The sequence below is a fragment of the Muscardinus avellanarius genome, assembly GCF_963383645.1.
Source record: "Muscardinus avellanarius genome assembly, chromosome: 1".
Lineage (NCBI taxonomy): Eukaryota > Metazoa > Chordata > Mammalia > Rodentia > Gliridae > Muscardinus > Muscardinus avellanarius.
Genome location: NC_137786.1, coordinates 239,102,209 through 239,126,705, shown reverse-complemented (window position 1 = coordinate 239,126,705; position 24,497 = coordinate 239,102,209). Strand labels below are relative to the sequence as shown.

Here is a 24,497-nt window from a genome sequence, read left to right as displayed (position 1 = left end):
GGTGGAGACAGGAGGATCGTGCAGGTTTGAAGCCAGCCTCGCTGGCTTAAGAGACCCCGTTTCCAAATAAAAATATAAAATAGGTCTGGGAGTGTAGCCCAGAGGTAGAAGGGTTTCCAGGAACCCCAGTATCACCCCCGCCCCCAAAATAGGGCTGGCTGTCGCTTGGAGATAGAGTGCCCTGGGTTCCATCCCCCAGTACTGTGTACACACACACACACACACACACACACACACACACACACGTTTTAGACTCTCAGGACTCCCATGGACATGTTTCTGTGCACAGTGCACCGATCCTCAGATTCACCGGCAGCTCTAGGTCCCAGTTTTCACACCAGTCCAGGAGGATAGTGGTTGTCAGAGGTGTGCAGGCTCTAACTTAAAAGCCTAGCTGAGGCAGGAGGATGGTGTGTTCAAGGGCAGCCTGGGAAATTTTTTTTTTTTTTTTTTTGGTGGTACTGGGGTTCCTGGAAGCCCTTCTACCTCCGGGCTACACTCCCAGACCTATTTTTTTTAAATATTTTTTTTATTTGGAAGCAGGGTCTCAAGCCAGAGCAAGTGGCTGGCTTCGAACCTACGCGATCCTCCTGTCTCCGCCTCCCAAGCACAGGGATTACAAGCGTGCGCCACTATGCCTGGCTAGCCTGGGAAATTTTGTGAGACCTCTCATCTCAAAAAACAGCCCACCCCCCAAAAAAACCTCTGGAAGTTCACTCTCTCCCCCATGCGACACAAGTCATATATACAGATGTTTGTGGAAAGAGGGCCCACTTCGCAGCTGAAGGATGTAGTGAGAGTGTCTTGTAGTAGTGCTTTGGTCCCTTCTTGTATAGCAGAGATTTCCTGAACTTCACTGGATGTCTCGATAGTGGGCTCACCAGGTTCTGTAGGCTGGAGAATTTCACGAGGATAGACGGTCAGAAGCTGTCGTGGTCCATACCAGCCGTCATTTGAGGACTAAGCGGTGGCTGGCTGACAGTGACTGACTGTGGAAAGTGTCGGGAGGGCGGGGCTGCCTTCCAGGCCCAGGACTGGCACGCCGGTGAAGTGCAGTGTGTGAGGTCCTGCCTCCCCGGCAGGCGCCGTGGACAGTGCTACCAGGGTGTTCGCTGGCTCGCTGGTTCCCTGGCTCCCTGGCTGGAGGAGCCTTCTGGTTTCTGTGTTCTCTCCCCAAAAGCAGAGACTCCAGGCCTTCTTTCCTCCTGGCACTGCCACGGCCCGTAGTTCTCAGCGTGGGTTTTACCAGGGAAATGGGTTTCTTTACAAGTCAACTAAAGAATGCATTTGTGCTCTCCTTTTTAGGCAAAAGCAAAGAAGCAGAAATAAAGAGGATAAACAAGGAACTGGCAAATATTAGATCAAAATTTAAAGGTAAGTGTTAAGCCTTTTCTCTGACTGACTTATAATTTACACGGTAAGGTGTTATTGTTTTTTTTGTGGTACTAGGTGTGAACCCGGGGTGCTCTGCTGCTGACAACCCTTTTTGTTTTTTATTTTGAGGCAGGGTCTCACAAAGTTGCTGAGGCTGGGCTCAAGTTCCTGGATTCGGTTGACCTGAGTTATGAGATGCCTGGCCTGCACCCCCACACCCGCAGGACCTGATCTTTTAACACCATTGTATTTTTTTGGTACTAGAGGTTAAACCCAGATATATTCTACCTCTAAATTACACTCCCAGCCCTATTTTATTTTATTTTATTTTATTTTATTTTATTTTATTTTGCGGGTCTGAGATGGAACCCAGGGGCATTCGACCTCTGAGCTATACTCCCTGCCCTATTTTTTATTCTTTATTTTGAAGGAGGGTCTCCCTGACCGCTGCCTCGGCTCCCCCGTCTCAGCCTCCAGATGCTGGGTTACACTCCTGGGCTCCTTGCCCGGATCCTTTTATTTTCATTTTCAAACTGGGAGTCACTGAATTGCTGGGCTGACTCCATCCTGTGACCCTCCCGTCTCAGCCTCCCAAGTACCAGGTAGGATCAAGGCCTGAGCCACCACATCCCGCTTTAAATTTTTTTTTCTCTCCCTCTAAACCAAAGTTGTGTTCTCAGTTGGTATGGTTCCTGTCATGGCCAGGATTAGACACTGCAAGAGATCTGTCGGTCTCTTGTTGGGAGGCCAGTGTTGGGTCGTGTGGGCAGCGTGTCCCTTCCTGGCCTCGGCCTTTCCCTGGATGGGAGTGGCTTCGACCTGGTGTCCAGTGTTAAATGCACGAAGTGCCCTGTCAGAGGCACTGGCCGTTGCGTTGTGGAGGAATGCCAGCCCTTCTGAGTCCTCCCTGGGTGGCCGGTTCCACACCTGACCCCCTGGAGTCAGCCAGGCAGGCGCTCTTCCGTCAGTGTCTGCACAGCACGCGCTTTAGCTGTAGACGTTAGTACATTTGCAAAAGCCCAGTTAATCTCTCGAGCCTTAGTTTTTTGCTTGGATTTTGCAGGTTTGAGACCTGGCACACGTCTCTGAGTTTTAGCTGTGAGACTAGAAACCACAAGTAGAGGAGGGGCTGGGGCTCGACCCTGGGGAGCTGCGGGGACTGCACCCCCCAGTCCCGGTTGGCAGCCAGCCTTTAGTGAGGCCTTCCACAACTAGTGAGACCCTGTTTCAAAATAAAGAATAAGCTGGGCTTGGTGGCACACGCTTGTCATCCCAGCATTCAAGAGGCTGAGACAGGAGCATCGTGGTTCGCGGACAGCTTCAGCTACTTAGGCCCTCTGCAACTCAGTGAGACCCGGTTTCAAAATGAAGAATAAAAATTTGGGCAGGGGGTGGAGCTTGGAGATCAAATGCCACTGAGTTCCATCTCCAGACCTTCAAAAAAAAAGAAAGAAGAAAAAAAGAAAGGAAAAAGAAAGAAAAAGAAAGCAAGAGAGCAGGAGCAGACTCAGGACTTCCCTAGAGTCTGTGGAGCTCCTGAAATTGGGTCAAAATGGTTGCTTAGATGTGTTTTGGGGCATCCATAACTTCAGAGGCTTTATAAAGAGGAGGAATTTGGGGCCACCGGCTACACCCAGACCAGCGTCCCTCGTTCTCTTGGCCTCTTGCTGTGGCGAGCTGCCACCCCTCCTGCATCTCCTTCCCCTTTGTGTGGCGGAGATGCTGGTCATCTCAGGCTGGGTGTTGGGGTGCAGACCCTGTGATGAGGCTGCTGGGGCTGTGCTGCCAGCCTCACTGGGGAGGAGGCAGGAGGCAGACACAAGAAGGCTGACACACCCTGTGGAGGCGTGGCCTACCCAGTCGCGGAGCCGCTGGAGGGGCGTGGCTGAGGGTGGCACACCTCGGCCCAAGACAGCCCCCCCCCCCAGCCTGCTGACGGGGCCCTCTAATGGTGTACAAAGGAGGAGAAACAAGCCGATGGCTCGACAGAAGGTGGGTGCGTAGTGATTTTAATCAGTATGTATGGTTCTTTTAAGGTTCATGGCTCTCAGGTTGGTAAGGGTTAAACTTGACATTCTGTAGGTTTTGTTTATTTTGGTATTGGGGATTGAACTCAGGGGCATTCTGCCTCTAAGATACATGCAAGCCTTTTACATTCTGAGATAGGGTCTGGCTAGGTTGCTGAGCCTCCAGGAGCTACGGCTAGCCTTGAACCTGTGACCCTCCTGTGTCAGCCTCCCAAGTACTGGGATTACAGGCAGGTGTCACAGCCTGGCTGTGGGTTTAGAGTGATAATCCAGCTTGTCAGTGCATAACTTTAAGATGAAGGCTCTGGCAAGCTGCTGACCCCACACTTCTCTGTGTCTGGAGTCAGAAGCCATCCCGTGCCTCTGTGTGGAGCTGGGCCGTTATATATGCTGGCCATCGAGCATCTACCGGGCATGGGTCTGGACAGCACAGCAGGTCTCATAGGCAGTCTGCTCCGGTCCCTGCAGGTCCCGCCTGGGCGGCGTTGTGCTGCTGCTCTTGCCGCCGCCGCCGCTGCTGAATCCTCCTCTTCCTCCTCCTCATTCTGTACTGGGCATCAAACCCAGAAGTGTTTTACTTCTGAGCTACACCCCAGCCTGCCTGCCTTTCTTTCTTTTCTTTAATTTCTTTATTTCTTTATTTTTGCAGTACTGGGGATGGAACCCAGAGGCATTCTACCTCCAAGCTATACCCTCACCCCTATATATATATTTTTATTATTATTATTATTTTTTTGTGGTACTGGGGGTGGAATCCAGAGGCTTTCTACCTCCGGAGTATACTCCCAGACCTATTTTATATTTTATTAGGAAACAGGGTCTCACTAAGTTGCTGGGAGCCTCACTAAGTAGCTGAGGCTGGCTTTGAATCTGTGTGATCCTCCTGTCTCAGCCTCCCAAGCGCGGGGATTACAAGTGTGCGTCACCACGCCTGGCGCTATATTTTATTCTTTATTTTGAAACAGAGTCTCACTGAGTTGCAAAGGGCCTCACTAAGTAGATGAAGCTGGCGCGAACCATGATCCTCCTGTCTCAGCCTCCCAAATGGCTGGGATTACAAGCATGTGCCACCACGCCTGGCTTAATTTTTGTTTTGAAAGAGAGTCTCATTGGGTTGCTGAGCGTCTCATTACATTGTTGAAGTTGTCCTTGAACCCGTGATCTTCTCAGTCTCAAGTTCTGGGATTCCAGGCCTGCACCATCACACCCGGGTGGCATCCCTTTCTTGTCAGGGTGGCCTGGTGATAGAGGTTTTCAGCACTTCCTGTAAGACTCAGTACAAATCACCTCCCCAGTCTGAGTATTCCGGTAGCCTCTTTGAAGAACATAACAAGAAGCAGGTGAAATCAACTTTCATGCCAGGCGTGGTGGTGGCGCACACTTGTCATCCCAGCATTCGGGAGGCTGAGACTGGAGGATTGCAGTTCGCAGGCAGCTACATGGTGAGGCCCTCTGCAACTCAGTGAGACCCGGTTTCAAAATAAAGAATAAAGCCGGGCGTGGTGGCGCACGCTTGTAATCCCCGCGCTTGGGAGGCAGAGACAGGAGGATCGCGCAGGTTCAAAGCCAGCTGCACGAGCTGACTTAGGAGACCCTGTTTCCAAATAAAAATGTAAAAGTAGGTCTGGGAGTGTAGCCTGGAGGTAGAAGGGCTTCTAGGAACCCCAGTACCACCAAAAAAAAAAAAAAAAAGAAAGAAAGAAATTAACTTTCATAATGTATTTTATTTATCCCAAAATACCTAAAATACCATTGTAGCATATAATTGATAGCAAAAAATTCCCAAGGTATTTAACGTTTTTGGACCACGTCTCTGAACTCGGGCGTGCATGTCACACTCGGTCTGGACCATCTGCTTCCCAGGGCTTGGGGGTGGCTGGAGCCTCTGTAGTGGGCACTGGGATTGAGACCAGTCCCGCCACAACAGCTCGCAGTGTTCCAGAAATTCCCGAAAGTGTCGGAGTAAGCAGGCAGGAGGCGGTGTTACCAGGCCACAGGCAGGAGACGCAGCCTGCACCAGGAGGAGGGCTGTGCCCGAGAGCGCCGCTCAGCCCAGAGTAGAGGCCACCAGGCAGAGACACGCTTCGGTGGCCTCCAGAGCCTAGGGCCGCGGCGGTCTTATCCCCAGGAGAGAGACATTTTTCCTAGGGAAGGCGAGGGGAGGCTGCTAGACACCCAGCGGCCCATAGTATTGCCCCTCACAGCTGAAAACTGTCTGGCCAAAGATGCCAGGTTCCTCGGTCAAGAAGGGCAGCTCTGAAGTCTGGGGACCCCCTTCCACGTAAAACTGAAACGACGTCGGGAGCAGGAGGGGCGAAAGCGCACTAGCCCTCTCCCAGACCTGCATCTGCATGCCCCAATGTCTGGCACGCCTCGTATGAACTTCACTCCTCCCTGTAGGAAGACGTCACCACTCACCTCTCCCGCCCAGTGTCCCCCTCAAAGATGCCCGGCGCAGTCCCAGCACGTGGGAGGCTGAGGCAGGAGGATCTCATGTTAGAGACCAGCCTGTTCTAACTTAGGAAGACCCTGTGTCAGTTAAAGAAGGCATATATCTGTAATCCTAGCACTTGGGGGGCTGAGACAGGAGGATTGTAGGTTTGAAGCCAGCCTCAGCAACTTAATGAGGATCTCAGCAACTTAGTGAGACCCTGTTTCCAAATAAAACATAAAATAGGCCTGGGGTAGAAGATGCCTGGGTTTCATCTCCAGTATCACAAAAAACAAAACAAAACAAAATGGGACTTGGGGCGTAGCTCAGAGGTAGAGCCACGCTGCGTTCAGTCTCCAGCAGTACTAGTGTCGCACACACATTCACACAACAAAAGAAAGAAAAAAAGAGAGCGAGGGCACAGAGCAAGAAGACGGACCTGCAGCGGTGTCAGGTGAGCACCTGATGAAGTGCAGGGCTGCCACCCTGCAGAGGAGCACGGCCCAGACCTCGGCAGGAGTTGCAGACAGCGAAAGGGGACGTGGACTTCAAACAAGGCCAGGTGGAATCCTAGAACTGCTAGTGCTCCAGCGGAGCACTGCCTGCATGTAGCCCAGAGGCAGGGAAGCTGGAGACGGAGCTGGCGGAGGCACCGGGCTGTTTGGGCAAGGCCGCCAGGTCCAGCTGGTGTCCCTCAAGGCCAGGGTGTGACATGGCAGAGGCCGGGCTCAGAGAACGTCTAGGAATTCATGAAACAAATACAGAATAAACACAAGGAAATCTACACCTAGGCACATCAGAGTAAGATGAAACGCTAGAAGCGACTGGGCCAGCTCCCCAGGAACAGGGCCTCTGGCTGGCAGCTGACGGCCAGCAACCGCACAGGAAGCTGGAAATGACAGGGTGCTGCACCCAGATGTTGAGGAAGTAACCAGCGCCTGGGGCCACAGCCAGCACAGGCCTCTTGATAAGAGGGAAGCTAACCTGGGAGGGCAGTGCATGCCTGAAACCCCCCCCCCCCCCCCCCGTACTGGGGAGGCTTAGACAGGAGGATCACAGGTTCGTTGACAGCCTCCGCTAATTCGTGGGGCCCTCTGCAGCCGAGTGAGACCCAGTTTCAAAATAAAGAATAAAAGTAGGGCTGTGGCGCACGCTTGTAATCCCCAGGATCGCGGTACGCACACAGACATAGCTACTTGGTTGGGCCCTTTGCGACTCTGCGAGACCCTGTTTCAAAATGAAGAATAAGAAATAGGGCTGGCGAAAGGGCTGAGGAGTGAAGCTCAGAGGTAGAATTCTCCCCTGTTCAATTCCCAGTACCATAAAACAAACAAAACAACAAAACACAAAAGAACAAATTAAATAAGCCAGGCGCGGTGATGCACAGGGTGGCCTGCCCCATGCAGGAGGTGTGGAATTTAATACTAGAAAACCTCCAGACAATCCAGTTGAGATCTGTCTCAGCTTCACTGCTACTGAAGACCCATCGGGTTGTTACCAGAGTATTTCATTGTTGTTGTTGTTGTTTTGTGTGGGGCACTGGGGAATGAACCCAGGGGCATTCTACCTCTGAGCTACATCCCCAGCCCTATTTTATTTTTTGTTTTGAAACAGAGTCTTACTAAATTGCTGAGAGCCTTGCTAAGTTGTTGAAACTGGCTTTTTGTGTTTGTGTGCATGTGGTACTGGGGATGGAACACAGGGGCCTTCTATCTCCAGGCTGCACTCCCAGAACTATTTTATATTTTATTTGGAAACAGGGTCTCTTTAGCCAGCTGAGGCTGGCTTCGAACCTGCACGATCCTCCTGTCTCAGCCTCCCAAGCACAGGGATTATAAGCGTGTGCCACCATGCCCGGCTGAAACTGGCTTTAAAACTATGATCCTCCTATCTCAGCCTCTCAAATATTGGGATTACAAGCGTGTGCTACTACGCCTGGATATAAATTCTTAAATTGGACACATTTATTTTTTCTCTTATGTGAGAGGAAAAAAAGTGGTTGATCTTACCTACTTTTTTTTTTTTTTTGGTGGTACTGGGGTTCCTGGAAGCCCTTCTACCTCCAGGCTACACTCCCAGACCTATTTTATATTTTTATTTGGAAACAGGGTCTCCTAAGCCAGCGCGCGCGGCTGGCTTTGAACCTGCGTGATCCTCCTGTCTCTGCCTCTCAAGTGCGGGGATTACAAGCGTGCGCCACCACGCCCGGCAATCTTACCTACTTTTTGAAAATGGTCTTGCTAAATTGGCTGAGGCTGGTCTTGAACCTGCGGTCCTCCTGTCTCAGCCTTCTAAGTACTGGGATCACAGGCATGTGCCGCTGCACCTGGCATGGCTCAGCCCTGCTTTGCAGTGTACAATGGTTTGATTATTCTTTATTTAGTCAACACAAACCCACTGAGAGCACCCTTGTGCCAGGCTCCGTCTAGGCGCCTGCGTACTACAGAGTGCTGGGGTATGAGGATGCAAGTGCAAATGGACGCTGGCTCCTGACCCTGCCAGTGTGATCCCAGAGCCTTCCTGGGGCCGAAGCTGGACAGCAGCACTCCCCCAGAACAGGAATGAGGCAGCCACGCTCCCCAGGGGTAGCTGCGGGAGAACTGTGTGGGTGGGCACTCACCGGGTGTGATGGGCAGGAGGAGCAGGCAGGGAGCCGTGGAGCCCAGGGGCAGGTGGCCCTGTCCTGCCCGGCAGCACCAGGGTGGCCTTGTTCTCAGCAGGGACTGCCTCCCCTTTCCTCTTTGAGCTGTGTCAGCCACTGGTCCTGATGGCCTCTGGCTAAGGATGCTCTGGATGCTCTGACTTTAGGCTGGGACTCATGTGGCTCCTAACTCTCCCCTCCCCGAGTCCCAGATGTCCTTCTGGCATTTGTGTTGGCCCACATCCCTCAGCTTGAGGGCTGCAGTGTGCCCTCATTACTCTGGCTCAGTGGTTGACCTTACCTACTTTTTGAAAATGGTCTTGCTAAATTGGCCGAGGGTGGTCTTGAACCTACAATCCTCCTGTCTCAGCCTTCTAAGTACTGGGATCACAGGCGTGTGCCGCTGCACCTGGCATAGCTCAGCTTCTGAGCGCATGCTGGCCAAGTGTCCCATGGTAGCGGCAGAGGCCAGGAGGATCTGCAGGCCTTGCGCTAGGGCTTTGGGGCAGAGCTCCGTGGCTGTCCCCGCAGTTGCAGTCTTTGAGCTGTTTCCGCTCTGCCCTCCAGCTAGCTCCCTTTCTGCAAATGTCTCGTAACTGGCAAGTCTCCAGGAGGAGGGGCTGTGGCTGTCAAAGGAGGCTTCCAGAAGGCAGCGGGATCTGGACTGGGCAGGAGATGCCTCCTGCGCATACCAAGTGGCTGTGTGCCCATGCTCACAGTCAGGCACTGGTGGGTGGAGCCGAGGACCGAGGGAGAACAGCTCCAACCTGAGGGGAGGTTGGAGCTGGGGCTGATCGCTTACATTGTTCAGTCTTTAAATTACCCCTTAGGATCAGAGCCTGCTGAGGGGTGAGGCCTGTGCCGGGGCCAGTGAGGCCAGGATTGGAGCCTGCCGTGAGGCAAGGCCTGTGCTGGGGCCTCCGAGGCCGAGAGCATGAGATTGGAGCCTCATGCTCTGAGTCTGGGATCAGAGCCTGCCATGCGGTGAGGCCGTAGCTGGAGCCAGTGAGGCTGGGATAGGAGCCTGCCGTGAGGCTAGGCCGGTGCTGGGGCCTCTGAGGCCGGGATCAGAGCCTGCCATGAGGCAAGGCTGATGCTGAAGCCAGTGAGGCCGGGATCAGAGTCTACCAGGTGGCCAGGCCGGTGCCGGGGCCTTCAAGAGTGGGATTGGAACTTGGAATGCGGCATACACAGAGAAATATCACAGAAAAGCCGGGCGTGGTGGCGCACGCTTGTAATCCCCGCGCTTGGGAGGCGGAGACAGGAGGATCGCGCAGGTTCGAAGCCAGCCGTGCTGGCGTAAGAGACCCTGTTTCAAAAATATAAAATAGGTCTGGGAGTGTAGCCCGGAGGTAGAAGGGCTTCCAGGAACCCCAGTACCACCAAAAAAAAAAAAAAAAAAAAAAAAAAAAAAAAAAAAAGAAATATCACAGAAAATAAAAAATCAGATGCTTTCCCTAATATGCAAAAACTAGGAAGAAATGGGTAATGGGAGGAGATCTAGTTGCTCCTCCTATGGAGGAGCAGTTAAGGTGACCAATCAGAGGGGATGGGATGGGGGAGGATGGACTCTCTTTAAAACACATGATGTACGTAAACAAATGAAATCAAAATTAATCACCAATCAAGCATGGGATTGAGGGGGAGGGGGAGGGAGTGGGAGGGGGATGGGATAAAGGCTAATTGGGTGATGTGTGCTTGGATATCCTCACTAGTCTTGCATTCCATTGTGATGTTTGACTACAATGCACCAATAAAAATATATTAAATAAATTACCCCTAGTTTGCTGCAGAGGAGGAGGGATTCTGAGGAGCTGCACAGGTCGTTTCCAGCTGGTTGACGGCTGACGCAGGGTCAGCCGTTGTGGCGTGTGAGGTTGGGAGGCCGAGTCCCGCGCCGCTAGCAGGCATGGGGTGGAGTGGCTGGGAGGCATGCCTGGTACCTCCCCAACCTTTCCGGCTCGCTCCGCGGTGCTGGAGGCTGGCACTGAGGAATGCCCGCACCGTGCGCTCAGGTGAACGGGAAGGCGGTGCTGGGTGGCGCTTTGTTATGAGTGGAATTTAAAGTGCTGCCTGTTACTGCTGGCGCTTGCCTTGCGTGACCTTGAGGATCCGCTCGGTCGTGCAGTGCCTGTGACAGGTCCTCCTGGTGTGCGTGCAAGAATGCTCACGTGGCGTTTCCGTGGCTGAGCGATTTGTCCTGGAACTCTTGAAACGGAAGATAATTTGGGTGTGTTTGTCTGCCTAAATTTATAGTTATTTAAAGAGTTAACTTGGTGGTTCATGGTAGAATTTGGATTCCGTCCCTGCCAGAGTGGTGGCGGGAGGTTGGAGGGGGCCTGGGAGGCCTGCCCGGTCGCCTCGGGGGGCAGAGCTCTTTCCGCCAGGTGCCTAGTTTCACAGTCGATCGGAGGCCGTGTGCTGGGGTTCCAGGAGCTCTGTTGCCGTGCCGCCTGCCTGGGTAAACCTCCCCCGCTGTTCTGCAGGTGACAAGGCTCTTGATGGATACAGTAAGAAGAAGTACGTCTGCAAGTTGCTGTTCATCTTTCTCCTTGGTCACGACATCGACTTTGGACACATGGAGGCCGTGAACCTGCTGAGCTCCAACAGATACACGGAAAAACAGATCGTAAGTATGGCTGCGGGCTGGGGCCCTGCGCCCGCGTGCCGGCCTGCAGACTGTCCTCCATCCCGTCCTGATTAGCGCGCCAGCCCCGCGGGGGCGTGCAGGCGTCGCCGTGCGCCTGGTGCTGACACTGAGGCCCGCCCCTCCCCCTGTCTAGGCAGCGTGGGGAGCAGGATGCCGAGGGATCGGAGCCGGTGCTCCCCGCAGGGTGGCTGAGGGATCGGCTCCCTGCCGGTGCTCCCCTCAGGGTGGCCTTTTCTCCAGCTGCTCCAGCCGGCGCCTTGCCCCCAGGCAGGCACCTGCTGTTTAGGCAGGAACGCCTGCTGGTGTGCCTCTGTGCACGCTGCAGCCCACTGGGGCCCAGGTCTGTCTCCCTTCCCACAGAGCCCCGTTAGGCACTGTTGCAAATAAATTTACGTGAACGGCTTTGTGTACCCTTCCCGGAACGCAGGGCTACCTTTTCATCTCCGTGTTGGTGAACTCCAACAGTGAGCTGATCCGCTTGATCAACAACGCCATCAAGAATGACCTGGCCAGCCGCAACCCCACCTTCATGGGCCTGGCCCTGCACTGCATCGCCAACGTGGGCAGCCGGGAGATGGCCGAGGCCTTCGCCGGGGAGATCCCTAAGATCCTCGTCGCGGGGTACATGACAGCGCGCTTTCACGTGGAACACGTCCGTGTGTGACCTTCGCCTCACACCGTGCTGTGGTCTCCATCCTGTGCAATGGGCAGGGGGCGCAGTCTGAGCTGGGTCAAGGGTTGCAGGCTATGAGTTCAGAGGTCCAGTCAGATGCCTCTCGCTGAGACAGGTCACAGGAGAAAGCCCAGCCTGGCCAGCCGTAGCCAACCCAGAGCGGGCTTCCACCTCACGTGGGGCCTTCCCTGAGGAGAAGGCAGCGCAGGCTGTTCTGTGGCGTGGCACGGCATCTTGCCCTTGCCCTTGCCCAAGAGCATCAGCACAGGAGGTCAAGCTCCAGAGTCCTGGGCGTCCTGAGTCGTCCATTGTCCTCCCTGTTGATTTGGGGAGATCTGCCTGGCCCTGCGTAGCTGGCTGTGGAAGAGCCTGAAACAACCCTGCGCCGTCCTGGGCCTTGGACCTGAAAAGCAGGACTGCCTGCCTCGCTCAGGGTGATCTGAGTCACTGGGTCGCTGGCCACAGAGCAGCACATCTGGCTGCACCTGCAACGGCTCCAGAAGGGGCAACCATCAGGGAAGTGTGTGGGGGCTTCCAGGCTGCATGGGGCAGAGGCACAGGGAGGTGCCCGGGACAGGTCAGCCCAGGCCTCCGCCGTGCCACCTGCCACCCAGGGTCCTCGGCACAGTCTCAGGGCGGGTTTGACTGTCACAGTGGAGAGCCTGCCGTCACCAGTGTGCAGGGTCTGGGGCTGCTGGGGGTGGCCTGCACTGTCAGGACAGGCACGTGGTGAGGACAGTCCAGGCTGCTGGCCCGTGCTGTGGTGGAGCAGCCCTGCCCTTGGCCGAGCAGCTGAAGCGCGGAGTGTCACTGCTGAGATGCGGGCCGCAGGTGCAGAGCGCAGCCCAGGGACAGGGCAGACACGCGGGCTCTGAGGAGTGCAGGCTGGCACGAGTGGACGGCGGTCCCCGTCTGTGCCTTCTCGGGGCGTCTGGACACCTGCTGCACAGTCTCCCTGCTGGGCTGGTGCCTCCTGCTCTGTGAGCTTGGCCACGCACGGTGGGGAGGGGAAGCAGGGCCCAGGCGGCCCTGCCTCAGCCAGTCAGAGCGGCCTCCCCACCTGTGTCGCCCTGCCTTCTGCCTCCCGCCCGCTGAGAGGGAGAAGACGGCAGAGTGCCCCGTTGATTAGGGCCGCCGCTCTGGACGTGGCCTGGCACAGCCGAGGGCACCTCTCTGGCCAAAGCCGGAGGCGGAACAGTCATTTGCCAGGTGGCAGGCCTGAGGCCGGGCTGGGCCGGGCCGGGCCCCAGGAGTGGCCCCTTGCACTGCACACAGCGCTCTCCCTACAGCCTTCCTCTTGCTCACAACGCCCGCAGGTCGGGGCCTGGCACCCTGCTGTCTCGGTTGTCATGGGCCCTACCTCCTCACTGCAGGGCATGGGGTGCTGCCGTGGTTCCCACCCTCAGCGGGTGCTGCATTCCACGCCCTGCATCGTGGAGAGGAGAGAGTAGCTGCCGTGGTGGGCGAGGCTGTCTCCTGTGAGGCCCTCTCGCAGCCCTGTTGCGTGTGGATTATTGAGTTGTACAAATGTTGTGCTCCAGACAGTGAGGGGCGCCGTCGATATGGTGTGCTTGCACAGCCAGGCGTGCTCAGGGCAGCTGTGTTGAGGGTGAGAGCTGACCACAAAGGTACTGCCAGCAGGATCGCCCGTGCCACCGGGCTGGGGTCCCGCCTTGGAGCCGCCATGCTGGGGCGCACGTTGCTGTTCCGACTCTCTTGTGTTCCGGGGACCCTGGCTGCTCCCCACGCAGCTCCAGGCTGCCTCAGCTCGTGGGGCACCAGGGGCCAGTGTGCTATGGAGCGACGCTGAGGTCTGTTTTCCAGGGACACCATGGACAGCGTGAAGCAGAGTGCTGCCCTGTGCTTGCTGCGCCTGTACCGAACGTCTCCTGACCTGGTTCCCATGGGCGACTGGACGTCCCGTGTGGTGCACCTGCTCAACGACCAGCATCTGGTAAGTGCCCTCTGCCTCCAGCTGACCTTCCGCCTGCAGCCAGCGTGGCCTGAGGGTGGGGAACGGCGAGCGTGGTGGCCTGTACCTGCATGGGGTTCTGTGTGGGGCTGCCAGCACCATGCCAGGCTCCATTGGGGCTTTCTGGAAGTGTGGGGTGGTTCCTGCCTGGCGTCCCTGGTGGCTCCTGGCCTGGGCTGCCCTGGGTGCCTGTGGTTCCCGATAAGCTCCAGCATGCGGCCTTACTGATTTGTGTAACCCTCCAGCCAGCCCTGCCTGTCATCCTGTTATTCTTTTTTTGTGTGGTACTGGGGATGGAACCCAGGGGCACTCTACCTCCGAGCTACAACCCGGCCCTATTTTTTTTTTTTTTAATTCTTCATTTTGAAACAGGGTCTTACTGAGTTGCAAAGGGCCTCACTAGCTGAGGCTGTCCATGAACTGCGATCCTCCTGTCTCAGCCTCCCAAATGCTGGGATTACAAGTGTGTGCCACCACACCCAGCCTGTCATTCTATTATTTATTTATTCATTTTTCTTGTGATACTGGAGATGGAACCCAGGGGCATTCCACCTCTGAACTGCATCCTCAACTCTATTTTTTTTTTTTTTTTTTTTTTTTGTGGTACTGGGATGGAACCAAGGGGCTTTCTATCCCTGAGCTACACTCTCAGACCTATTTTATATTTTATTTGGAAACAGGGTCTTGCTAAGTTTCTGAGAGCCTCACTAAGTAGCTGAGGCTGGCTTCGAACCTCTGCAACCCTCCTGTCTTAGCCTACCAGGTGCAAGGATTATAAGCATGTGCCACTACGCCTGGCTTACCAACTTTTTATTTATCTTTTTGGTGGTACTGGGGTTCCTGGAAACCCTTCTACCTCTGGGCTACCCTCCCAGACCTATTTTATATTTTTATTTGGAAACAGGGTCTCTTAAGCCAGCGAGATCCTCCTGTCTCCGCCTCCCAAGCCCAGGGATTACAAGTGTACACCACCATGCCCAGCTCCAACTTTATTTTTTATTTTTTATTTTGAAACAGGGCCTCACTAAGTAGCTGAGGCTGGCCATGTGATTCTCCTGTTTCAACCTCCCAAATACTGAGATTTCAAGTGTGTACCACCATGTCTGGCTCTATTTTTTAGATGGCAGTAGAGGTAGGAGCAACTCAGTGTCCATGGTTAGAGCAGGCCACAGAGCACACTGTCCATGCAGTGGGTGTGGGGAGTGGGCAGTGGCTGTGCTGTTTGCTCTCTGCTGGACAGATGGCCAGTCCCTGGCTGGCTGGGTAGGCAAGCACATTGCACATTGGCTGTTTTTTTTTTTTTTTTTTTTTGTGTGTGTGTGTGTGTGTGTGTGGTACTGGGGGTGGAACCCAGGGGCTTTCTACCTCTGGGCTACACTCCCAGACTTATTTTATTTTATTTTATTGGTGGGTCTGGGGATGGAATCCAGAGGCATTTGACCTCCGAGCTACACCCCCTGCCCAATTTTTTATTCCTTATTTTTTTATTTTTATTATTTTTTTGGTGGTACTGGGGGTGGAACCAAGGGGCTTTCTACCTCCGGGCTATACTCCCAGACCTATTTTATATTTTATTTGGAAACAGGGTCTCACTAAGTTGCTGAGAGCCTCACTAAGCTGAGGCTGGCTTCGAACCTGTGTGATCCTCCTGTCTCAGCCTCCCAAGCGTGGGGATTACATGCGTGCACCACCACGCCCGGCTGTTATTCTTTATTTTGAAACAGGGTCTCACTGAGTTGCAGAGGGCCTCACTAAGTAGCTGAGGCTGTCCGCGAACCGCGATCCTCCTGTCTCTGCCTCCCAAATGCTAAGATTACAAGTGTGTGCCACCACATCTGGCTTCTATTTTATTCTTTCTTTGGAAACAGGGTCTCACTAAGTTGCCGAGAGCCTCACTAAGTAGCTGAGGCTGGCTTCGAACCTGCGCGATCCTCCTGTCTCAGCCTCCCAAGTGTGGGGATTACAAGTGTGCGCCACCACGCCTGGTACATTAGCTGGTTTTAACAGGGCTGGGGCTGTAGCTTGCAGGTAGAACACCTTTGGGTTTAATTCCCAGCACTGCAAAAAGACAAAGTAAAGCTGGTGAGCTGGCTCCACTGGAGTGGGGAGGGGCTCGCAGGGCTGCCTCTGTGGCTGTGGAGTGGCAGTGCCCGCACCGTCCCGTGCTGGTCACGACTTCCAGGCTTGCTGGGTGTTAGACGCAGCCAGACGCTGAGGTTGTGTAGGGAGGAAGGTGGAGGGCTGAGCAGGCTTTCTGAGGACAGTGCCCCGGGTGCTGGTGGGCAAGGCTTGGCCTCTGCAGGCAGGGTCCCATCTGAGGGCCAGGAGGTGTTGCTTGAGGCCGGAGCCGGGCGTCCGCACATCACCGTCAGATAGACCGAGCACCAGTAGGCTTTTCGAGTTATGCAGATGAGGAAACATAGGCTCAGAGGTTCTGTGGCTTCTCATGGTCCCAGGCTTGACCCAGTGTTCCTGAGGCTGTGAGCTGGGGCATTGGGCTGGCCCAGACCAGGGGTGCGTGATGCCGGTGGACAGCTGTGGGGTGACGAGGGGCTGCCTGCTCACAGCCTCTGAGCAGCTGTGACCATGGCGTGGGCTCTGGCAGGCGCTGTCAGGTAAGGTCGAGGGGCGTCACCAGACGTCAGGAAGACGGCCCCTGTGGCCCAGCCCTGGCTTCTTAACTAAAACACGGCAGCTCACCTCCAGCATTGCCACAGGGAAGGCTGAGGTTCTGCTTTTTCTGATCTCAAGGTCAGGGTCCTCCATCCTGGGGACCAGAGTGAGCGAGCCCCTGAGGCCCTTCAGAGAGCAGAGTGGGAGCCTGGGGCCTTGTGGGTGGGGAGGGGCGCGGGCAGGACTTGGCAGACTTGGTGTCATTTGGGTACAGGAGCTGCACTGATGGGGAAGGAGACCAGGCTGAGCCCTGCACTGTGCCAGCCACAGTGGTCATAGTCTTGAAGGTCCCATGATGGAACTGTCTGTCTGGAGCTGACGGGGCGGTGCAGATGTTGCCCTGTAGCCAGCAGGCTTGGGCAGTGCACCCCCCGGCATTGGGTCCCCTGGAAAGGAAGACTCGGGAGAGCAGCCCTGTTGGGTGAGGAGCAGCAACCAGTAACAGGGAGCCCAGAGCCGGCACATGCTTCCTCATCCATAGATGGGTGTGCCTTGTGCACCAGGGTGCCCCCAAACTCCAGGGGCCAGTGGTGAGTCATGCTGCCCAGGTGCACTTACACGTTGTGTTCTTAAAAACTCTCCCCTGAGCCACACAGGTGGCAGACACCTGTAATCCTAACGCTTGGGATGCTGAGACAGTAAGATCTCAGGTCCAAGGCAAGCCTCAGCAACTTGGCAAAGCCAAGCAACTTAGACCCTGTTTCAAAAGAAATGAAAGCCGGGCATGGTGGGCACGCTTGTAATCCTAGCACTTGGGAGGTTGAGATAGAATGATTGCAGGTTTGAGGACAGCCTCAGCAACTTAGTGAGGTTCTCTGAAACTTAGTGAGACCCTATTTCAAAATAAAGAATAAAAAATAGGGCTGAGTGTGTAGCTTAGAGGTAGAATGCTTCTGGCTTCAATCCAGTAATACAAACAGACAAACAGACTGGGCTGGTGTAGCTCAGAGGTAGCACACACCTCGATTGTTCCAGTATGTAGGACTACACACACACAACACACAGAGCTAGGAATGTAGCTCAGTGATTGAGTTCCCTGGATTCAGTCCCCAGCAGCCCCCTGCACGCACACGCACACATGCGTGCACACGTGCACACACTCACATGTGCACGCACATACACATGCGCACACACTCACATGTGCACACACATACACACGCGCACACGTGTGCACATGCACTCACGCACACACTCACATGCGCACACACGCACATATACATGTGTACACGTGCGCGCACACACGTTCTCTCTTGGCCCTGGGAACCTGTCAGCGCTCATTCTGCCGACTGAGAAGCACAGGAAGACGATGGGTCACTTCTCGAAGGTGGTGTTCACCTTTTCATTAAAAGCCGAAGAGACCGACCACGCATGCGGCCCGCGGTGCTCCCCGTCCTCCGCAGGCCCAGGAGCGGGCGCGGGGGAACGGCTGAGGAGGGCGCTTCCAGAGCTGACTGTTCACGTCTCCAGCCAGTCAGTCTGTCTTTTGTTTGGCACTGGGATAGAACCCAAGAGCATTCTATCTTTGAGCTGTACTTCCAGCCCTGTTTTTAAATTTTTTATTCAAAAACAGTCTCTCTAGGTTGATGTGAGTCTTAACTTGCTGAGACTGTCCTGAAACTTGCAGTTCTCCTGTCTCAGCTTCTCCAGTACTGGGATTATGAGCGTGCACCACCACGCCGGACTCATTCTATCTTCTGTGTTTGTGAGAAAATTTCTTAATCAAACATCTTTAAAAGTGAAACAGGTTACTGGGAACAGCCATCGGTTTTTGGAGTAGCGGCGACCTGCGCCTTGTGACTCCCGCTGAGCCAGGGCCCCGTCCAGGCGCTCTGTAGGGCGGGCCCTTGTCCTGAGCCTGCCCACCCACGTCCAGACTGCAGTTCTCCAGGACAGGGCAGAACATGGCAGGGCGTGAGGTCCTGCCTCCCTCCACGGCGGACGGCTCAGCTCCGGAGTGCTGCAGGAGGCAGCGGAGGCTGCACAGAGGCCCCAGGCCTGCCTCGCCCAGCGCTGCTCCTCCACGTAGGGGCTTGCACTGAGTTCTGCGTTTCCCATTGGTTATTTTTTTTTTTCGTGGTCCTGAGGATTGAACCCAGGGGCATTCTACATTCAAGGTACACCCCCAGTCCTTTTTATTTTTTGTTTGAAACAGGGTCTCGCTAGGTTGCTGAGTCTCGCTGTGTGGCTGAGGCTGTCCTTGAACCTGGAATCCTCCCGTGTCAGCCTCTCAAATTGGGTATTACAGGCATGTGCCACCATGCCTGGCACATTTCCCAGTTTCTAGAGAAAAGCTGGACAGAGACGAGGCTTCTGTGCCGTCTCCCTTTTGAAAGCACTGTGGACCGTCCCGAGCCAGGTGGCCGAGTGGCCTGACTCGTGGCGGCTCGGGCATCCTGAGTGGAGTCACGGGTCTGTCGCTGTCTTTTCAGGGTGTGGTGACTGCCGCCACCAGCCTCATCACCACGCTGGCACAGAAAAACCCCGAGGAGTTCAAGACCTCCGTGTCCCTGGCCGTCTCCAGACTGAGCAGAGTGAGTGGTGGGCCCTGCCTTTGCTGCCCCGGCCAGCCGGTGGCCAACGTCTTAGAGCGCGGGCCCCTGTCAGTCTCAGAATGCAGACCGTCTTGGTGGTGCTCAGCTCTCCTCTCACCCTGGTGGTGTCTGGGAAGCGCAGGCAGCCAGCAGGCTCGTGCCCAGCCTCCTCACGGCTGCGGCCCGCACCCGGCCCGCGGAGGCGCGAGCTCCGTGCTGCCCGTGCCGGGCCGTGAGCGGGCCTGCACGAGTGCTCCCGGGCACGTGGCTGGCTCCAGGCCCGCGTGCGCAGTCTCAGGCCTGTGTTCTGCGGCTCTTGCCCAGCGTTTCTGACTCCGGAGAACGGAAGGCCCGGCGTGTTCAGCCACTGTCCTGTCTGCACGAGGCTGCTGAGCTGCCGGGAGCGGGTCGGCGGTGATGGCTCTTGACCCGAGGCTCAGGGTCAGGCCTCTTCCAGCGTGGCCGCGCCGCCGCTCACTCCCCAGCTCTGTCTCCTGCCTGCTTTCTCCTGGAGTCTCAGGGTTGTTTTCCTGTCAGTGGGGCTGGTGACTTTTATGTAGATTGGCTGTTGGGATTTTTGTGAAGGGCTAAAGTCTTGCCCATTTCCTACTGGGGTGTGTGTGTGTGTGTGTGTGTGTGTGTGTGTGTGTGTGTGGTGCTGGGGATGGAACCCAGAGGCGTTCTATCTGAGCTCCATCCCTACCTCCCCTTAATTTGCGGTACTGGGATGGAACCCAGGGCATTCTACCTTCAAGCCACACCCCAGCCCTATTTGTTTTTTTTTTTTTTTTTTTTTTTTTTTTGCGGATCTGGAGATGGAACCCAGGGGCATTCTATCTCTGAGCTACACCCTCTGCCCTATTTTTTTATTCTTTATTTTGAAACCGGGTCTCACTGAGTTGCAGAGGGCCTCACTAAGTAGCTGAGGCTGTCCGCGAACCAGGATCCTCCGGTCTCAGCCTCCCGAATGCTGGGATTACAAGCGTGCGCCACCACGCCCAGCTCCCAGCCCTATTTTTTATTCTTTATTTTGAAATAGAGTCTCACTGAGTTGCGGAGGGCGTAAGTAGCTGAGGCAGTCCTCAAACCTGTGATCCTCTTGTCTCAGCCTCCCAAGTACTGGTTTGTAAGTGTGTACCACCACATGCAGCTCCTGACCCCCGTTTTTAAAACTTATTTTTGCATTGAAGCAATCTTGCTGGGTTGCTAAGGCTGTCCTTGAGCCCACGACCCTCCTGCCTCGGTCTCCTGAGTACCTGGATTGTAGGTGTGTGCCAGCATGCTCAGGAAGTCTTTTGTTTCCTTTGCCACTGTTTAAGTTACACTTTACTGACACTATTCACACGCTTGCACAGGCTCCCAGCGCCCGCCCACAGTGCGTCGGCTGCTGTGCCTCGGCCTGTACGCCACGTGCCGCTTCGCTTCAAGGTGGCGCCCAGCTCCTCTGTGACCTGCGGGGCCAGGGCTGCAGGGTAGCTGCTGCAACAGAGTATTTCCAGCTTTGCAAAGAATTAACTTTTGAATTTGTGGATATTTTTAATTTTTCTTTTTTTTTGTTTGTTTGTGGTTCTGGGGATCGGACCCAGGAGTGTCCTACCATTGAGCTGCATCCTCAGCTCTTGTTTTTATTATTATTTTTATTTTTATTTTTATATTTTTTGGTGGTACTGGGGTTCCTGGAAGCCCTTCTACGTCCAGGCTACACTACCAGACCTATTATATGTTTTTATTTGGAAACAGGATCTCTTCAGCCAGCGAGGCTGGCCTGATCCTGCGCTATCTTCCTGTCTCCACCTCCCAAGCGCGGGGATTACAAGCGTGCACCACCATGCCCAGCTGTTTTTATTATTTTTATTTGGAAAGGGAGTGGTAAGTTGCCCAGGCTAGCCTTGGGTTTGCGATGCTCCTGCCGCGGCCTCCCCTGTGCTGGACAGGCGTGGGCAGCGTACCTGGTGCCTCCTCACTTCCCTTGCCTCTGCTCTCCTCTGCTGCAGCGGCCGCGCCTCCTTCCTAGGTCTAGGGGTTGAGTCCAAGGGCATTCTGCCCTGAGCTGCAGTCCCAGCCCTTTTTAGTTTTTGTTTCTTTTGGAAGCAGTCTCACTAGGTTGCCGAGGCTCTCACTGAATTGCTGAGGCTGTCCTCAAGCCCGGGTCTTCCTTTTTCAGGTTCCCAAGTACTGAGATTACAGGTGTGCACCACCACGCCAGGCGGGTTTCCGTTTTTTGGGTCGATCTGCTAGTTTCTTTCTAAATTCTTGGAACAAATTTTCATTGCTTTTCTTTTTATATTTGTTTCAACTCTATTTATTTCATTTTTTATTTTGGCAGTACTGGGGATTGAACTCAGGGACATTCTACTTCCAAGCCACACCCCAGCCCTGTTTTTTTTTTTTTTTTTTTTTTTTTTTTGGTGCTGGGGATGGAACCCAGGGGCATTCTATCTCCAGGCTACAGCCCCATTTTTTATTCTTTATTTTGAAACAGGGTTTCATTAAGTTGCAGAGAGCCTCACTGAATAGCTGAGGCCTGTACGCCTCCGTTTTAGCCTCCAAGCACTGGGATTACAGGTGTGCACCGCCACGCCTGGCCATGTCCATTTATTTTATTTTATTTCATTTTTTGTGGTGCTGGGGATTGAATCCAGTGCACTCTGTCTCAAAGCTGCACTCCAGCCCTATTTTATTTTATTTTATAATTTTAATTTTTTGGTGGTACTGGGGTTCCTGGAAGCCCTTCTACCTCCGGGCTACACTCCCAGACACCTATTTATATATATATATATATATTTTTTTTATTTTTTTTTAAAATTTTTTATTTGGAAACAGGGTCTTTAAACCATCAAGGCTGGCTTTGAACCTGCGTGATCCTCCTGTCTCAGCCTCCCAAGTGCGGGGATTACAAGCGTGCCACCACGCCCAGCTCTATTTTACTTTTATTTTGAAACAGGGTCTTGCTAGGTTGATGAGAGTCTCACTGGTTGCTCCAGCTGCGATCCTCCTGTCTCAGCCTCCCAAGTGCGGGGATTACAAGCGTGTGCCACCACACCCCGCACAACCGCGTTCATTTAAAGAGAGAAGCCAGCTTGGCGTGATGGCGCACGCTTGTAATCCCAGAGGATCACAGCTTGTGTCCAGCCTCAGCTACTTAGTGAGGCCTCTGCAACTTAGTAAGACCCTGTTTCAAAATAAAGAATAAAAACATTGGCCCGGGGGTGTAGCTTAGAGGTAGAAAGCTGCTGGGTTCCATCCCTAGCACCCCCCTCCCCCCAAAAAGAAGCTTCAAGCTCTCCAAGTGGGCTGGCTGCAGTGTGTCTTGAAGGCGTAGTCGCTGGCCGTGTGTTATGCAAAGGCAGCGTGGGGCTCCTCTTCTGCTTCCCGCGCTCGCTGCCTGGCTGATTGTTTGTCCTGCAGGCCTTTCTTTGGTGGCGGGTTTGAGCTCTGCTTCCTGCAGGTGTGTCATGCCATAGTCCAGGAGGGGTCGAGGTGAGCTCTCCAGAGGCCACACCCATGGCCACTGTGTCCCAGACACGAGCTTAGGGAGGGGCAGCGACTCCGAGCCGAGGCAGGCGGTGGGGAAGTCTCCGTGCCAGCGATGAGACACTCTGGTCCTTGTTCAGGACGTTGCTGGGTCTCTGTGCGGGGCTCCGGTGAAGCAGCTGCTCCTGCCCGCAGCTCCCCGCACAAGTCCGCGCTGGGGATGCAGGGCGGCCAGGCGCTGTCTTCCTGAGGCGTCCTGCCCTCGGGATGGAGGGCTCTTCCTCTGGAATTAGAGTCGTTCCCGGCCCATGGGGAAACGGCTCCGCCTTGAGGCATCACAGCCTTGGCTCCGAGTACTGCTGGCGCCTGTGGCCCTCTGTGCAGAGCAGCAGGACTGCTGCCCGGGGCCCACGCCTGCTTCTCCCTTCTGGACGACAGGAAGGCTGCGTGCAGGAGTGTGCGCCCTCAGGACTGAGGGCTGCGGCTTTTCCTCTCCTCCTGCGGACAGCACGCCTCATCTGCCTGTCTGTCTTACAGATTGTGGCCTCCGCATCCACGGATCTCCAGGATTATACGTACTACTTTGTCCCGGCTCCCTGGCTGTCGGTCAAGCTTCTGAGGCTGCTGCAGTGCTACCCGCCCCCAGGTGATGGCCGTGTGGGGAGGGCTCGGCTCGCCCGGCCTCAGCAGGGAAGGACGGCTCTGAGGCTGAGTCAGGAGGATAGTGGGAGGCCAGCCTGGGTGACTTAGCAAGACCCTGTCTCAAAGTAGGAAACAAATGAGGGTTGGACGGCTCAGTGATAGAGCTCCTTGAGCTTTGAGCTCTAGCTTGGCAAAAAGAAAGAACAGCTCCCTCAGTTGGTGCTGCGCTACCTTGCTCTCCTCGAGAGCTCACCGCTTTGTTAATACTTACGTTTCTCTGCTTTGGAAGAGTATCAGATCTGTGCAGTTTCCCCCCTTTTTGATATTTCGGATCTAACCCTGGAGCATTCTACCTCTGAGCTACATCCCCCGCCCTGTTGTTGTTGTTATTATTATTATTATTTATTATTATTATTTTTGGTGGTACTGGCGATGGAACCCTTCTACCTCCAGGCTACACTCCCAGACCTATTTTATATTTTTATTTTTGGAAATAGGGTCTCTTAAGCCAGCAAGGCTGGCTTCGAACCTGCACAATCCTCCTGTCTCCACTTCCCAAGCGCAGGGATTACAAGCATGCGCCACCACTCTGGAGACTGAGTCAGGAGGATAGTTCGAGGCCAGCCTAGGTTATTTAGCAAGACCCTGTCTCAAAGTAGAAAACAAACGAGGATTGGATGGCTCGTGTTTTCTTGTTTGAAGAGTAAAGTTTTTGTCAGATGTTCCAAATTGTCCTCTAAGAAGTTGACCTTGTTGTTCAGCCTCGGGTTTTAGTCTGGGATGCTTCCAGGTTAGTTCTTGGTGACTTCCGGTGCAGAGCGCCGAGCTCGCCGAGCAGGAGCTGGCGCAGCGCGGCCTGTGCAGCAGGGCTGGTCCGCTGCCAAGCCTGGGCCTTGCCCCCGCCTTTCCAGGGACCGAAAGGAGCCCCTGGCCTTCCTCAGAGGAGGCCGGCCTGCACAGCTCGTGGCGCTCTTGTGAACTACGCCTCCTCCTCCGCAGCCAGGCGGAGTTTCTGATTTATGCTCAGACATTTCTGAGTGATGTGATTGGCGGAATCCCTGCCCTTCACGACCCCGTGCCTCTGTTCAGGCCTCTGCAGTGCGTTTTTTTTGGTACTGGGGTTCCTGGAAGCCCTTCTACCTCCGGGCTACACTCCCAGACCTATTTTTACATTTTTATTTGGAAACGGTCTCCTAAGCCAGCGCGCGCAGCTGGCTTCGAACCTGCGCGATCCTCCTGTCTCTGCCTCCCAAGTGCGGGGATTCCAAGCGTGCGCCACCACGCCCAGCTTGCGGTGCGATTTTTGGGTTGAGCCCTGAGATGGGGAGGCACTGGGCCTGAGTGGCTGGGTTTGCAAGTCTCACTGTTCTCTTTTCCGTAGTACTGGGAACTGAGCCCAGAGCCCAGGC

General features: G+C 54.7%; 1 protein-coding gene across 1 annotated transcript in view; it reads left to right on the top strand.

Moving 5' to 3' along the window:
* The window catches only part of AP2A2 (adaptor related protein complex 2 subunit alpha 2), a gene marked incomplete at both ends in the record, with an annotated part of 62,449 nt that overhangs the window by 21,130 nt on the left and 16,822 nt on the right, over positions 1 to 24,497 (top strand). The window contains 6 exons of the mRNA XM_080693934.1: positions 1,306 to 1,374; positions 10,960 to 11,102; positions 11,551 to 11,744; positions 13,621 to 13,750; positions 18,871 to 18,972; positions 22,984 to 23,092. Coding sequence (XP_080550060.1) covers positions 1,306 to 1,374; positions 10,960 to 11,102; positions 11,551 to 11,744; positions 13,621 to 13,750; positions 18,871 to 18,972; positions 22,984 to 23,092 — 747 coding nt within the window. The remainder of the gene's footprint in view (positions 1 to 1,305; positions 1,375 to 10,959; positions 11,103 to 11,550; positions 11,745 to 13,620; positions 13,751 to 18,870; positions 18,973 to 22,983; positions 23,093 to 24,497) is intronic.